General features: G+C 39.5%; 1 protein-coding gene across 1 annotated transcript in view; it reads right to left on the bottom strand.

Annotated features, from left to right (window-relative positions):
- Positions 1 to 2,116: 2,116 nt before the first annotated feature.
- Ankrd13c (ankyrin repeat domain 13C) overlaps positions 2,117 to 12,481 on the bottom strand; it is a 60,034-nt gene continuing 49,669 nt past the window's right edge. The window contains exons 10-13 of the mRNA XM_021158979.2: positions 10,151 to 10,230; positions 8,710 to 8,808; positions 6,093 to 6,193; positions 2,117 to 4,169 (exon numbers count right to left, since the gene is read on the bottom strand). Coding sequence (XP_021014638.1) covers positions 4,039 to 4,169; positions 6,093 to 6,193; positions 8,710 to 8,808; positions 10,151 to 10,230 — 411 coding nt within the window. The 3' untranslated portion in view covers positions 2,117 to 4,038. The remainder of the gene's footprint in view (positions 4,170 to 6,092; positions 6,194 to 8,709; positions 8,809 to 10,150; positions 10,231 to 12,481) is intronic.

The raw sequence follows: 12,481 nt of genomic DNA, 5'->3' as shown, positions 1-12,481 counted from the left end.
CAATCAGCATTCTGTTCTCTTGGGTGGTAGCTGTGCCTTATGGGAAGATGAGTTCTGACTATACCCACCCTGTCTCTATTCGTGTTTTCAAACACGCAGCTTATTACTATAGTGAGAATTTTTTTTTATTTCTTTAAAAAACTATGTTTTTAATGAAGGTGTGGGATATGGGGCTACTTGAGATAGTCCACAGCTGCATACTGATTTGCCTCTAGCAGGGACTATTTTGCCAACTGCAGATAGTTCTGTGTGTCAAGTTTGGTATCCTGGGGATATTTCAGAGGGTATATAAATGCTATAGCCACCGTGGTGGGGGTGGGAGCCACTGATGCTGTTGGTTGATAAGTTGTTTTCAGAAGAAATCAAGATAACCTGATGGCAAAGAGCAAGCCCCATGAAACCTGACACCGTTAAGGAGCAGGAAGTTGTCTAACCCTCTCCCCACCTTTTTCTTTTTTAAAATCTAATGTTATTGGAGAAGATTGGAAGAACCCAGAAAGTAGCCTGTATTTTACTATTTTTGTAGAATATGCCACTAATCTGAGAATGGTGCCTCTTTAAAACTGGTAGAAGTATGCTTTTGGTTTTTTGGGGTTTTTTTGCATGAGAAATTGAGGATCACAAGTGGAGTTCTATAAATCTTTAATCAAGATGTTATCCCAAGATGGAGTTTTTACTTTTCCAGTATTTTAGATACAAAATAATGTAGCTTCCTGGTGGTAATTGTATTTTTTTAAGTCTTAAGTACTTAGCAAGCACCCAAAATAATGTCTCATTACATAGAGTCAATGTAATAGTAGTTATCAGAAAAGCAGTTTTGGTTTTTAGAAAGCAATTTGATTCTTAATGACTGAGCTTTGTAACTGGTACTGCAGGTAGAACCAGGCAGTGGAAGCAGGGAACCTGGCACCTGAAATAGGCTGGATCCCACAGAGCAGACAAGTTGCTTGTGACTTTGGAGGCTTGGGTGTCATGCAGAGGAAGAACTGGTGAGCTGAAGACACATTAAGTCAGAAGTCGAGCTGCTGCTCACAAAGGGATGAACAACATTGACCTTTGAATTGATCTCAATTCCACCATCCAGTCAACGAAACCCTTTAGATAAATAAGTGGGTCTATACTATTGATATATTAAGCTTTAAAGCCATATTCACTTGAAAAACATTAAAGCCTGAATGACTGGCAAGTAAGTAGCTGACTTGACTGAATGCATATAGGCTTACAAGTGCCGAGGGTATAGCAAAGAGGTTAGAAGTGCTGATCAGAGCAAGCTGAAAGGTGCATCTTTGTTTTTACCTAAAGCTAGCCCCCTTGGGTGCAGTGAGATCTAGAACTTGCTGGCATACTGGGAAACTTGTAGGTGACAGCTAATGCTGCCTGTTTGTGGCATGAAATGTTTATATAAACCTACAGCTTCACAGTTTACCAAAATAGAGCATTTCTACTCTCTTGGCAAATTTCAGTGTTGTCTGCAAAATAGGACCACCTTCCCCCGCCCCCTCCCAACTCTCTACTCAAAGATCCAGATCTCTGGTCTGCTGTAGACTTAGTGGAGAGTGGAGAGCTTGATTATAGCAGCTTATACAAGGCAAGCATGCAGCCAAAATGCTACATCTGTAACCACTATTTACCTAGTTTAACATAGGGTCTCTTTACTCTGTCCTCTTGATCCTGCTGCCTCAGCCTCCAAGAGCTGGCATTCAGTGCCACTATGCCTGACTGGAAAGCCCAATTCCTGTGAAGCTGTAATTTTGTGATCAGCTGCTTGCTATTAGCTACTAATATAGCTTTCAAACCATAAACATTCTTTAACTCAGCCACAACACCTGCTATACACTCCTTTTAAGAACTGCAGCTCCTCTGCCCAAGAATGTCTACTGAGGACAAGTCTAATGTTTTCTTGGAGATGGGAACCATATCTATCATAAGTCACATACATGAGTGATGAAGTATTGCACACCTTTCTAAATGGGACCCCTAATACCAGCTTAAACTTTCAGATTTACCATACAGAACTTTACATTTTTATCTACATTTCAAAACAGTGATATGCATGTAAGAGTATACAAAAACACTGATCTTCTTAACAGGATTAATAGGCACATCATGAAAAGTCTAATATTGTGAAAAGTTTATTTGCATTAATTAACTCCTTTTTTTTTCCCACCATCATAAGAGATACACTTGTTCTTTGTGATCAGAGAAAAAACATTTTGGAATGGACAATCTGATTCTACTACTCATTAAAGGTAAATTGAAGTCTTAAAACAATCCAGTGCAACCATTTTCAGTAGTACAATCCAGTGCAAAAATTTTCAGTAGTCCTATCTCCAGTGTTACCCAGCAAAATATTCACATATGTTTAAGAAATTCTAAATCCCAAGCTGCAAATTTATCATTTCTTCCTACATGTTCAAGCCAATGAGCCTAAAGCAACAGTGGTCACTGCCTTTCAGAACCTTGGACGTCATGATTGACAACAGAACTAAATAGCTAAGTCACTGGATCAGCCACTGCCTCCATTTCATCATGCTAGCTTTGGGCTTCTCAGTTCTTAAATAGATCACTTACTGGAGGGATGAGGGCCTTGATTTTTTAACTCAATTATTCTTAGAAAAAGTAAAATGTCAATATATGCTAGGTGGTATCACTATGTGAGATGCAACTGTAAAGAGATAAATATCTTATGGCTGACACTTTGGATTTTTAAATAAGTCATCTTTCAATAAAAGTCTTGGTCAAAGTTTAAACTACTAGTCACNCTGTAACAACCTGACANGTGTATCTTGACACNTCTCATCAGGACACAAACATTTAGCTAAGTCTTTANTACAACATGATACTATTGTGATTTGAACATTATTCTCCCTAATTTTCTTTCTTGGATCTTTAAACTATCTTTTAATAAATATGAAAAAATTTAGGTGCAAAAGTGAGTAATGCATGATTTTAACACTTTGGAGACAAATCAATAATTATTTTCCTGTGACTTAAAAAAAAAGAACTTTCAATCTTGTGTGTTTCTGGACTTTTAGCCTATAACAAATATATTGTTACATATAAAATGTTTTTACCTTATTTTGAAAGCGTTACATACATAATTGTCCAAAATACATATTTTTTTTTAAAATTGACACCAATGCATCCATATTCCATTAAAAATAATCTGACTTACGTGCACTTACTAGGAAGCAAGTTTAAAAATTTGGAATTTGTTTAAAGTGCTGAGAGGGCTAGCTGTAAGCATGTTACCGTACCTATCAACAGAACAAGGACCTTTAAACTCAAGTTTAGGAAAAAAAAAAAAATAGAAGTTCTATGAAAAGAAGATCAGTAACAAACAGTTTCCACTGAAAAAGGATTCAGGTGAAACAAAGAGCACCACGATGAGCTGCATGGAGGTGCTGGGGGGCACCGCATTCCCTGCAGGGAGCACTCCCTTGGAATGCATTGCAGCTATAAATGCAACTGTTATCAAGGTGCTGGAGGGGTGGGGGGCGCACCACATTCCCTGCAGGGAGCGTTCCCTCGGAATGTATTGCAACAGGCTGTAAATGAGACTGTTTGATGGTTACCATTGCTCTGTTCACCTCACAAAACTACATTCAAACTACAGAACTATACATAATGATGAAAACAAAGTTTAAAGGAACATTTATACATGCCACCCTGAATAGAGGTGACGCATTTCAAAGGGTTTCATATCTCTTAAGACACAGAATTTACGTTAATGGTCCAGGAGTGTTTTAGATATAGCTATAGATATATTTATTTGATATATATTTCAACAAGAAGTGTAAAAATCTTTAAAAACAAATCACAGCACTCACAGCTGCTTTACATAGGAAGGTCTCAGGGTCACTGGGTGTCAAACTATTACAGACANGAAGTGACTTTAAAAAGATGAATGAATGGCACATCAGGAAGCTGTGGATGTTTTATTAGAGGTCAGTTTTTCATCACATCACTGATGTGTTGACACTCTGCTTAGAAAAGCTCTGCCTTTTCCACCTGGAGCCTCATGCTCTTCCAGATTAGTTAAAGATCAGGAAAACGACTTGGGTCTTCCTTGTAGTCTTCAGGGATAGCAAAGATGGATCCATCAAATTCATCACATCGGAACTCCTGAAAAGTCACAGTGGCTGTGATTGTGGGAAACACGGGTATATCTGGAGAACAATGAGATGTAACAAACAGTGAGATGTAGTCAGATGTCCATCTTTGATAGCCCACTCGAGTCAGCCACCTTCCATCACACAAGTATTTCCACAACAACCCAATATGCACCTGCCCAAGCCTGTGCAGTGGGCTCCAAGGGTCTGGGCCTGGGCCTGTGCAGCTGCTCCCCAGGCTGCTCTGAACAGGTGCAACCCCCACGATTTTTTAAATCTTGACACCTTTGCTTCAAGAAACACCTCATCACTTGATAAAATCAAATTGCTTCAGCATAGCAGGCGTATAAAAGTTTCTGGCTCAAAGTGAATCTGGAGATGGGAAGTACATTCACCAGTCTGCTCTGATCATTTGATTCTTAATTCCTGGAAACAGTACAGCCCACACAGAAGCTGGTCTGATTCCTAAACCACTTTACTCAGGAGCCTCAGATTTCATCTGTGAAGAGCCTCCATAGTGGTCTATGGAAGCCAAGCCAAGAGCCTACCCACAGGGAGAAAGAGTAAAGTTGCTGTTGTAAACCTAGTTTGTTTGCAGAAATAGTCTCATGCTAGAAAACAAGGGAAAGGATGCTCCCAGCTTCCACTGATGCCTACTGTTGGAGAGACACAGTCTCCCAGCAGTTAGCAAACTCGGTGCTATCAACCAAACAGTTTTTGTAAGGCTTGTAAGAATTTCTTAACCCAAATCTGTAAATTTCCTTTACTGTGTTCATTCCTTTAAAAAGAAATTCTTTATGCTCACTTCTTTAAGAAGCTTTACAGATCACATTTAAGACTGACCTTTAACTTCTTTGTAAACTAAGGTAAGGGAATGTTCACTTCCTAGGTTTTGGGTTTTTTTTGGTTTGGGGGGTTATTTGGGGGGGGGGGGTGATTGCAAGCCAACCTCCACCACCAGACAGGGCTTCTTCTTTGTGTAGCCTTGCCTGTCCTGGAACTTACCCTATGGACCAGGCTGGCCTTGAACTCAGTGATGCATCTGCCTCTGCCAGGCAAAGTGCTGGGATCAATCTCACCATGTGGTTAAAAAACAAACTCTTTTCTGCACTAAAGTGTTTGTGCCTTTGTCAGACCAAAAGTTAAAAGACCTTCTTGGTCCCTCTGCTCATGTGCATACACGCACGTGTGTGTGGTACTGGAGACATGGAGTTAGGATCAACCCACAGGGAATAATTGCTAATACATTATGATTCTTTGTCAAAATAGTTCAGCTGTTATGATCCAAGTCTGCCCTCTCAGGATCTCTGCAAGTACATCAACCCAAGAATCATGACCTAGTCCTAGCCCTGAGAAAGAACACCAGAAAGATGAATCCAGAAACTGTAACGCCACTTTTCAGCATATAGAAAGCTGTTGAAACTCAAGGTTCCAGATGAGAAGTCAGCAAAGTTATCACCCTGGTGACAGTGCTGATCTGACTCTAGCTCCACAGTGCGTTCTTGCTGAAGACATTCTATATCAGCTGTTAGGAGAACCCTAGTAAAGTATGCAGAATTAAACTTCATGACTTCCCCTGTGAATACTGAATGATCTGTTTCTGGAATTTGGATGGAACTAGTATGCCAACTCTCCCTCTACACAGCTTCCTTAAACTTCCACTGGTGCTGTGCAGTCTACACAATTCAAGTCTTGATCCTTTTGCTTCATTATCTCTGTGTCTACATTTTAGTAGCTTGAAATGTTCACATACACTCTCCTACAGGAATTGCTCCTGTGTCCTTTATATATTTCATTTAAATCACATAGCAATCAAACTTGCATCTGGTACTGTTATTTCTCAGGCATTTCATACATATAACAAAACAGAAGCACCAAAATACTTAAAAAAAAAAAAAAACTTACTAAAAGTGAAGTCACTTGTATATTTGTTGCCCTTTAAAATATACACCATGTTAAATTCCATCTGACTTGTCTTACCTAATTTTACAGGAAAGCCTGGAGGAAGCTTCATTTGAACAAATTCTCTAAGCTTGTTAAAGTGCTTGAAGGGTGCTATTACTTCTAGAACATTCAACAATCTGAAAAATAAAAGAAGAGAATGTTTCCATGGTTCATGTCTGCAATGATTTCTTGAACTACATGGCTCAAACCTCACAGACTCAACTTCCCAAGCACTGAGGAGGAGAGGTTCCAGCTGTGCACTACAGGGTGCTGCTCTCAGCTCCCTGAAAATACTTTCTTACTAAAGCCCACAGGCTACTCAGTCATTCTGGGAGGCAGGGCTGAAGTGAACTTCTATTTTCATGACTAAGCTTCATTGTTTTCATGATGAAAAATTAATCTTAGTACTTATGATGCTGGCTCATATAAATTTCAGGTCATACAGAATCCTCTGTAGATTCCAGGATCCTTCTGTGTCCTAATATTGCAGTCACATGACAACCCCTTTGGTCCTCTGGTTGGCTTATTCTATATTGTTATTCTCTCAACAAGGCATAGTTTCCAGTGCCTTGCTATAAGCAGCATGCCATCAGATTGCTGCTTTCCTTTACTGAGTAACCAACAGCTGGACGCACATAGTCATACTATTTTTCCTTTACCTTTTTATTTCTGGGGCCAAGAGTTGGCCCCAGGATCCCATGATACTAGTCCAGCACCTACCACTGAGCTTAATCCAAGCACTTTTTTTCATTTTTACTTAAAAAAAACTTGAGACATATAGTCCCACTAACTTTTCCAGGCTTGTCTTGCACTCTGTAACCCAGGCAGGCCTTAAAGTTCTGATCCTCCAGCCTCAAGCCTCCCAAACAGATGATTGTGGGCCTGTGCATAATTTATCCTTCCCTTATCCTTTCCTATGTGTCAAAAACTATGCGTGGGTAACTTTTATGCTTTCTTTGCCCAAATACCTTAGATTTGTTTCTTAGTAACTAAGGGACAGGCTACAAATAGAGGCCATGAATAAAATTCATCCAATATGAGCGGTTGCCCTAGGTTCAATCTGCAGTACTAAAATAAAATAAAACAAATTCCAAAGAAACAAAACCCAGACGTTTATCTGGACAAGGTGGAGTAGCTCACATCTGTAATCACATGATCTAAAAACTCCTGGGCTATAATGAAGTCCAATTAAAGCAAAGACACCCTTCACTTTAACAGAGTAATTTTTGATGGTGACAACTGTGTACCCATTTTGGAATCAAATGTTATCTCACAGACTCTGTCCTTTCCTTTCTGTTAGACATCAAATACAAGCCACACTTGGAGGCCAGTAACTGGGTCTTACATCAGGCCAGTTCTACTCTCAGTCATGTCTCTAACCTATTATCTGCTGTCCAAACTGAATTTCAGCCACATCTACTCTCATCAACTGTGTCAGATATATTTGTTTCTTGATATTGCTGTTCACTGTTATGGTTAGTATTCCTTTCCATCTGTTTTTTCATTTCATTCTGCCTTCAACTCAGGAGGATGTAATCACACTGATTATGTCCTTGATGTGCTTTTCCATAGCAGTTACAGGACATCTCTACTGCTGTAGAATGGATTCTTGTCTATCTTCTGTATCCAGGATTCCTTAATTTCCCTTTTCCTATGACAATGGTCACAATCATCGCATGTACAAATTTAGCTACTGCTCGTGTCTTAAGATCACTGGAGTTAACTCCAAATACTCTGTAAAATCAGCTGTATTCCTTTATTAGGAATCAGAGTCCAGAACCAGATGTCTGCCTGTGCTTTCTAAGCCCTTTCTCACACTGCCTCAAGACTCTCCCCATGTGTGACCTCTAGCTTACGTAGAGGGTCTACACAACAGCCTATCTACCCTTCTAAAGCTTGACGGTGACATAGTCAGAGATTCTGAACAAACTCTGTTGAAAATTATAGACCTTGTTGCCTTCTCTAGGGGAAAAAAAGTCACCATGTTGGGCCAGGTTAAAGGGGGGAATAAATTAGGGAAAAATTATAACTGGATCCTTCAAGTCCTCCCTAACTACATTTTCATAAGGAGCTGAGATTACATCCCATCAAAAGTGAGCTCTAGTACCCACCTCCCATACGCCCATTTCTCCAAACTCAATGTTTCTAAAGGAGTGTCTGGTATAGACGGGCCTGGAGGAGTATATTTAAGTTTTCAATAGGAACAGCCTCAAAACAGAATGTTTATCAGGAAAAAAAGGGGGGGGCAGGAGGTCAGGGAGAAACAAACATGATTACACCCTGGCTCAAAACACCAAAACTCATATGGCAAAATGCAGAGTATTTCTGGGCTTTGCATTCAGTAGTCAACAAGACAGTCTAACTAATGTCCTAAAAGACAGTATCTTTTTATTCCACAAATTCCTATGCTTTGAGGTTTGTTTGGGTTTTTTGGAATCATGTGTTGCTTTAATAATTTTCTTTAGACTATCCAAAATTTATCTATAGAAAATGATACTTCTGTAAACCAGAAAAGTTATGGGTGTATGCACACTCTCTCTCAAGCCTGTCTTGAGGCTGTCTACTTTTTTTATATTTCAACACCTTAGATGCAAGTACTGTCAGATACCTGTCAGAGTCTCTTAGGACCTATCATAATCAACAGCATACTTACGACTCAATTCCCAGGGGAAATTCCTGGCTCATGGCTACAGTGGCTTTAAATGTTTTCTTGCTCTCTTTGCACACCAGTTCTCTGCCCAGGTGTGGCGCCCTACAACAGAAAGCACACTGTTAAGGAGGCCTTATTAAGAACTCATCAATGCTCATTAATACTTCTACTTATCTACAGAAATAATATTATTATGCTAAAAACAAGATGTCTATAAGAAATGGGACAAAAGAAACAGTTTGAAAGTTCAGAAAATAACACGAATAGTCAAGGAATTTCATACTGAATATAACTTAAACACCATTTTAGGAACAAAATAAAAATCATTTAATTCAATCTCTTTCACTGTCTACTACAGTTTCAACATTCAACAATAAAAGGCACTGTGATTAAAAATTCTGTACATATGCACTGTTAAAATTATAACAAATTTAAAATATTTCTCTTTTGATTATGTGACTATGATGAAGCAAAAACAGAATAAGCTGAGCAGACAAAGTTGAGTTGAAGGACGCAGAAATTATTTCAAAACCATTTTTCTTGCAGAATTAACATAGAGGGGACCTGCCTTATTCCACTGTGTTGTGTCTGGGATTTCCTGCCTGATTTCAAAGTTCTGTTGAATTATCTGGCACATGCCACAAGTAACTATATGATAGTTTCCTCTGACCTGCTGGAAAATCTAATGAAGGCTAGTCAAATAGTCACTCACAAAAAGACAAGGTCAAACACCCCAACACTAGAACAGAACATGCAAACGGACAAACATAGCATGCCTTTCAATAAGAAATCAATTAAATAAAATCAAGGCCGCTTCTTCTTTAGCACAGTGGGGTAGATACAAGGGGAGGTATTTTATTCTCCACCAAAGAGAAACACTGGTGAGCCAAGATAAACATATTCATTCAGAATAACCTTTATTCATTCACCTCTTGTCAACTCAATATATGCATAAGGAATAGTAATGGTGTGCCTAACTCCTCTTCAAGAGTTAGTGACACAGCAGTAAGTAAAGGTTTATGGAATTCAATGAAATGAATGACAGGACCCAGCTTGAGAAGGCAGAGAGGAAACAAACTGGAATGGCCTAACAGGAAATGCAATGATGCTTAAAGCATCAACATAGGTATGAACACCAAGTCTGACAGACAAGTCCTGCAGGCTTCTTGCGTATTGCCTGGTGTGTGTGATTGGCAAAAAAGATGTAAAAAGAAGGCTCTAAACTCACAGTGCACACATAACTTGGTAGGTTTCTTTGTCATGCTTACTTTATATTTCTTAAAGGTAGAACAATAGTTTCAGATAAAAATACACCAATAATATGTAATTCTCTCAGAACTCTTGTACCAAAAACACTGTTTTAACAATTTTTTTCTTCCTAAAAATTCAAAGAAAACATAAACCAAAAAAATAAAAATAAAACAAAGCAAAACAAAACACCTACTTTCCATTTTCGGCGGATATGTATTCTTCCCACGTAATAGTGTTCTGAGGAGGAGGGGTAAGGGACTGTCTTCTAACCGGCTGCCAATAAGAGAAAGAGACAAGGAGAGTGTAGAATACAAGTGAAGAATATCACATTTTAAAATTAAAGTTAAAACACACTGAGGCAGGAAAGATAGGGAAGCTTAGCAACCCAGGACACCCCTTCACTTGAGTTACATGCACCATTCTCTAAGCATGCACTTAGCAACCTGGGACCGACACTAGTATCACAGAGCGTTGGCTCATCTTTAACAATCTTTTCCTAACACCCACATTTCCACTCAAACATGTCCTAGAACATATCCAGCTTGGTAATGCACAGTAAAACAGACTGACATCTTGAGTAAAAATTTTTTTTTATAAAAAACCCTATTTGCCATCTAATACCAATGCTTGATTAGGCTTGCAAATGAGTAACATCAGATGCATTATGGTAAAGGACCAATGAAAAGAGCTTATGTCAATCAAGCCTGTCAAAGAAAACAGATAACCATCATAATCCTCCTCTAGCAACCACTTCCTCCTCTTCCTAGACGTCATAAAAGGAAGCCCCAAACACTATCTGTGGCTCTTGGGCCTGTTCCTTTGCAGTCTCCTATTGCTCTCTAAATAAAACTCCTTGAACTTTGCTACTTGGGTACTCTCTCTATTCAGTAAGATGTCAAAAGCTTGAACACATTGGGTCCAGACAAAACTGCCTCACAAGACAGTAAACTGGGGTTGGGGTGTTTAGTGATAAGACAGCATTCCTGTACACCGCACAAAACAGGAAGTCATTTTAAGCCTTGGTTCATTTAACCTCTTCAAGTTACATTTAATGAGGTTAATCCCACGGTAGTCCCCTAGCAGTTTAAGCATTGAGACTACCTCTTCACTGTTTCAATTATCTAAAATCCTCCAGATATTATGTTAGATACAGAAGCACAGACAAATGCAAGGTTACTAGCTTCAAAAAACTTAAAGCAATAGAAGAAAATTATGTCAATGAGCAGTGCAGCAGGAAAAAAATTTAAGAGTCATGGTTACTGGAAATGGCATAGATGCCTGCAATCCCAGTGTGGGAAATGGAAGCAAGAGGATCAAGGTCAGCCAGCCTGACCTACTCAAGACTGCCCCTGCAACCCCCGCTCCCCCTGTCTCCTGAAAAAAAAAAAAAAAAAAAAATTACCTGGGTCTATTAATACTGCCCAGGTGAGGGCACAGGGCTGAAACTTACTGCAGGTTTCTAACAACCACAAACTCTCCTTGGATCAAAGGAGCTTCCAAGCTGGGTGGTAGTGTCGCACGCCTTTGATTCCAGCAACTGGGAAGCAGAGGCATGTGGATTTTTAACTTCAAGGACAACCTGGTCTACAGAGTGAGTTCCAGGACAGCCAGGGCTATACAGAGAAACCCTGTCTCGAACAAACCAAAAAAATAAATAAATAAAACAAAGAAGAGAAGAGCTTCCAGCAACACAAGTGCACAGCAGTGTATCTGGCTCAAAAAAATATTACAGTCCAAATGAAGCCACTGCAAGCACCTCTACAGACTTACGGAGGCTTCCATCTTTCTTTGTTTTTTAAAACAGCATCTCTCAAAGTAGACCAGGCTGGCCTTGAACTTGCAAAGATCTGCCTGCTTCTGCCTCAAAAGCAGAGTCTCTAATCCTGAGTGGACTATATTTTTAAAGTAGGGAGAATCACAGATGAAGAATATGAGTTAATATACTCATTTCAACTACAGTAAGAAAAGGAGAGATCAGTAACACAGTTAACCTGTTGGCTGTTTCTAAGGTCAGTCAGAATTCAATGCCTGTTAAATATGAGCTTAGATTACTGTAGGATGAGCCAGCAATAGGAACTAAACTAGGGAGAGGTAGTGCAAACTAAAAACTGCTAGGAAGAAATAAGGTGAATGACAGCCAACAGTAACATCACACCCTGCTCAAAGAAAGGAAGGGTTTTGTTCTGGATTGTTTTAAAGACAGTCTCAGGAAGCCCAAGCAGAACTCAAATTCACTATCTATCCAATATAACCTTAAACTCCTGATCCTACTGCCTCCACCTCTCAAGAGCTGGGATTACATGCATGTGCCACCTGGCCAACCTTGTTCGCCATCTTTCTCTTACTAGTATGTCCCTAGTTAGTCAAAGGGAGATACCCAGTAAGAACTGTGATTGGTAAAATGTGGCTTGTTTCAACAGGCTGTTGGGGCTGGTGAGATGGCTCAGTGGGTAAGAGCACCCGACTGCTCTTCCAAAGGTCCAGAGTTCAAATCCCAGCAACCACATGGTGGCTCACAACCATC

The sequence above is a fragment of the Mus caroli genome, chromosome 3 (genome assembly GCF_900094665.2).
Source record: "Mus caroli chromosome 3, CAROLI_EIJ_v1.1, whole genome shotgun sequence".
Classification (NCBI taxonomy): Eukaryota; Metazoa; Chordata; class Mammalia; order Rodentia; family Muridae; genus Mus; species Mus caroli.
This window is presented reverse-complemented; position numbering and strand designations above follow the sequence as displayed.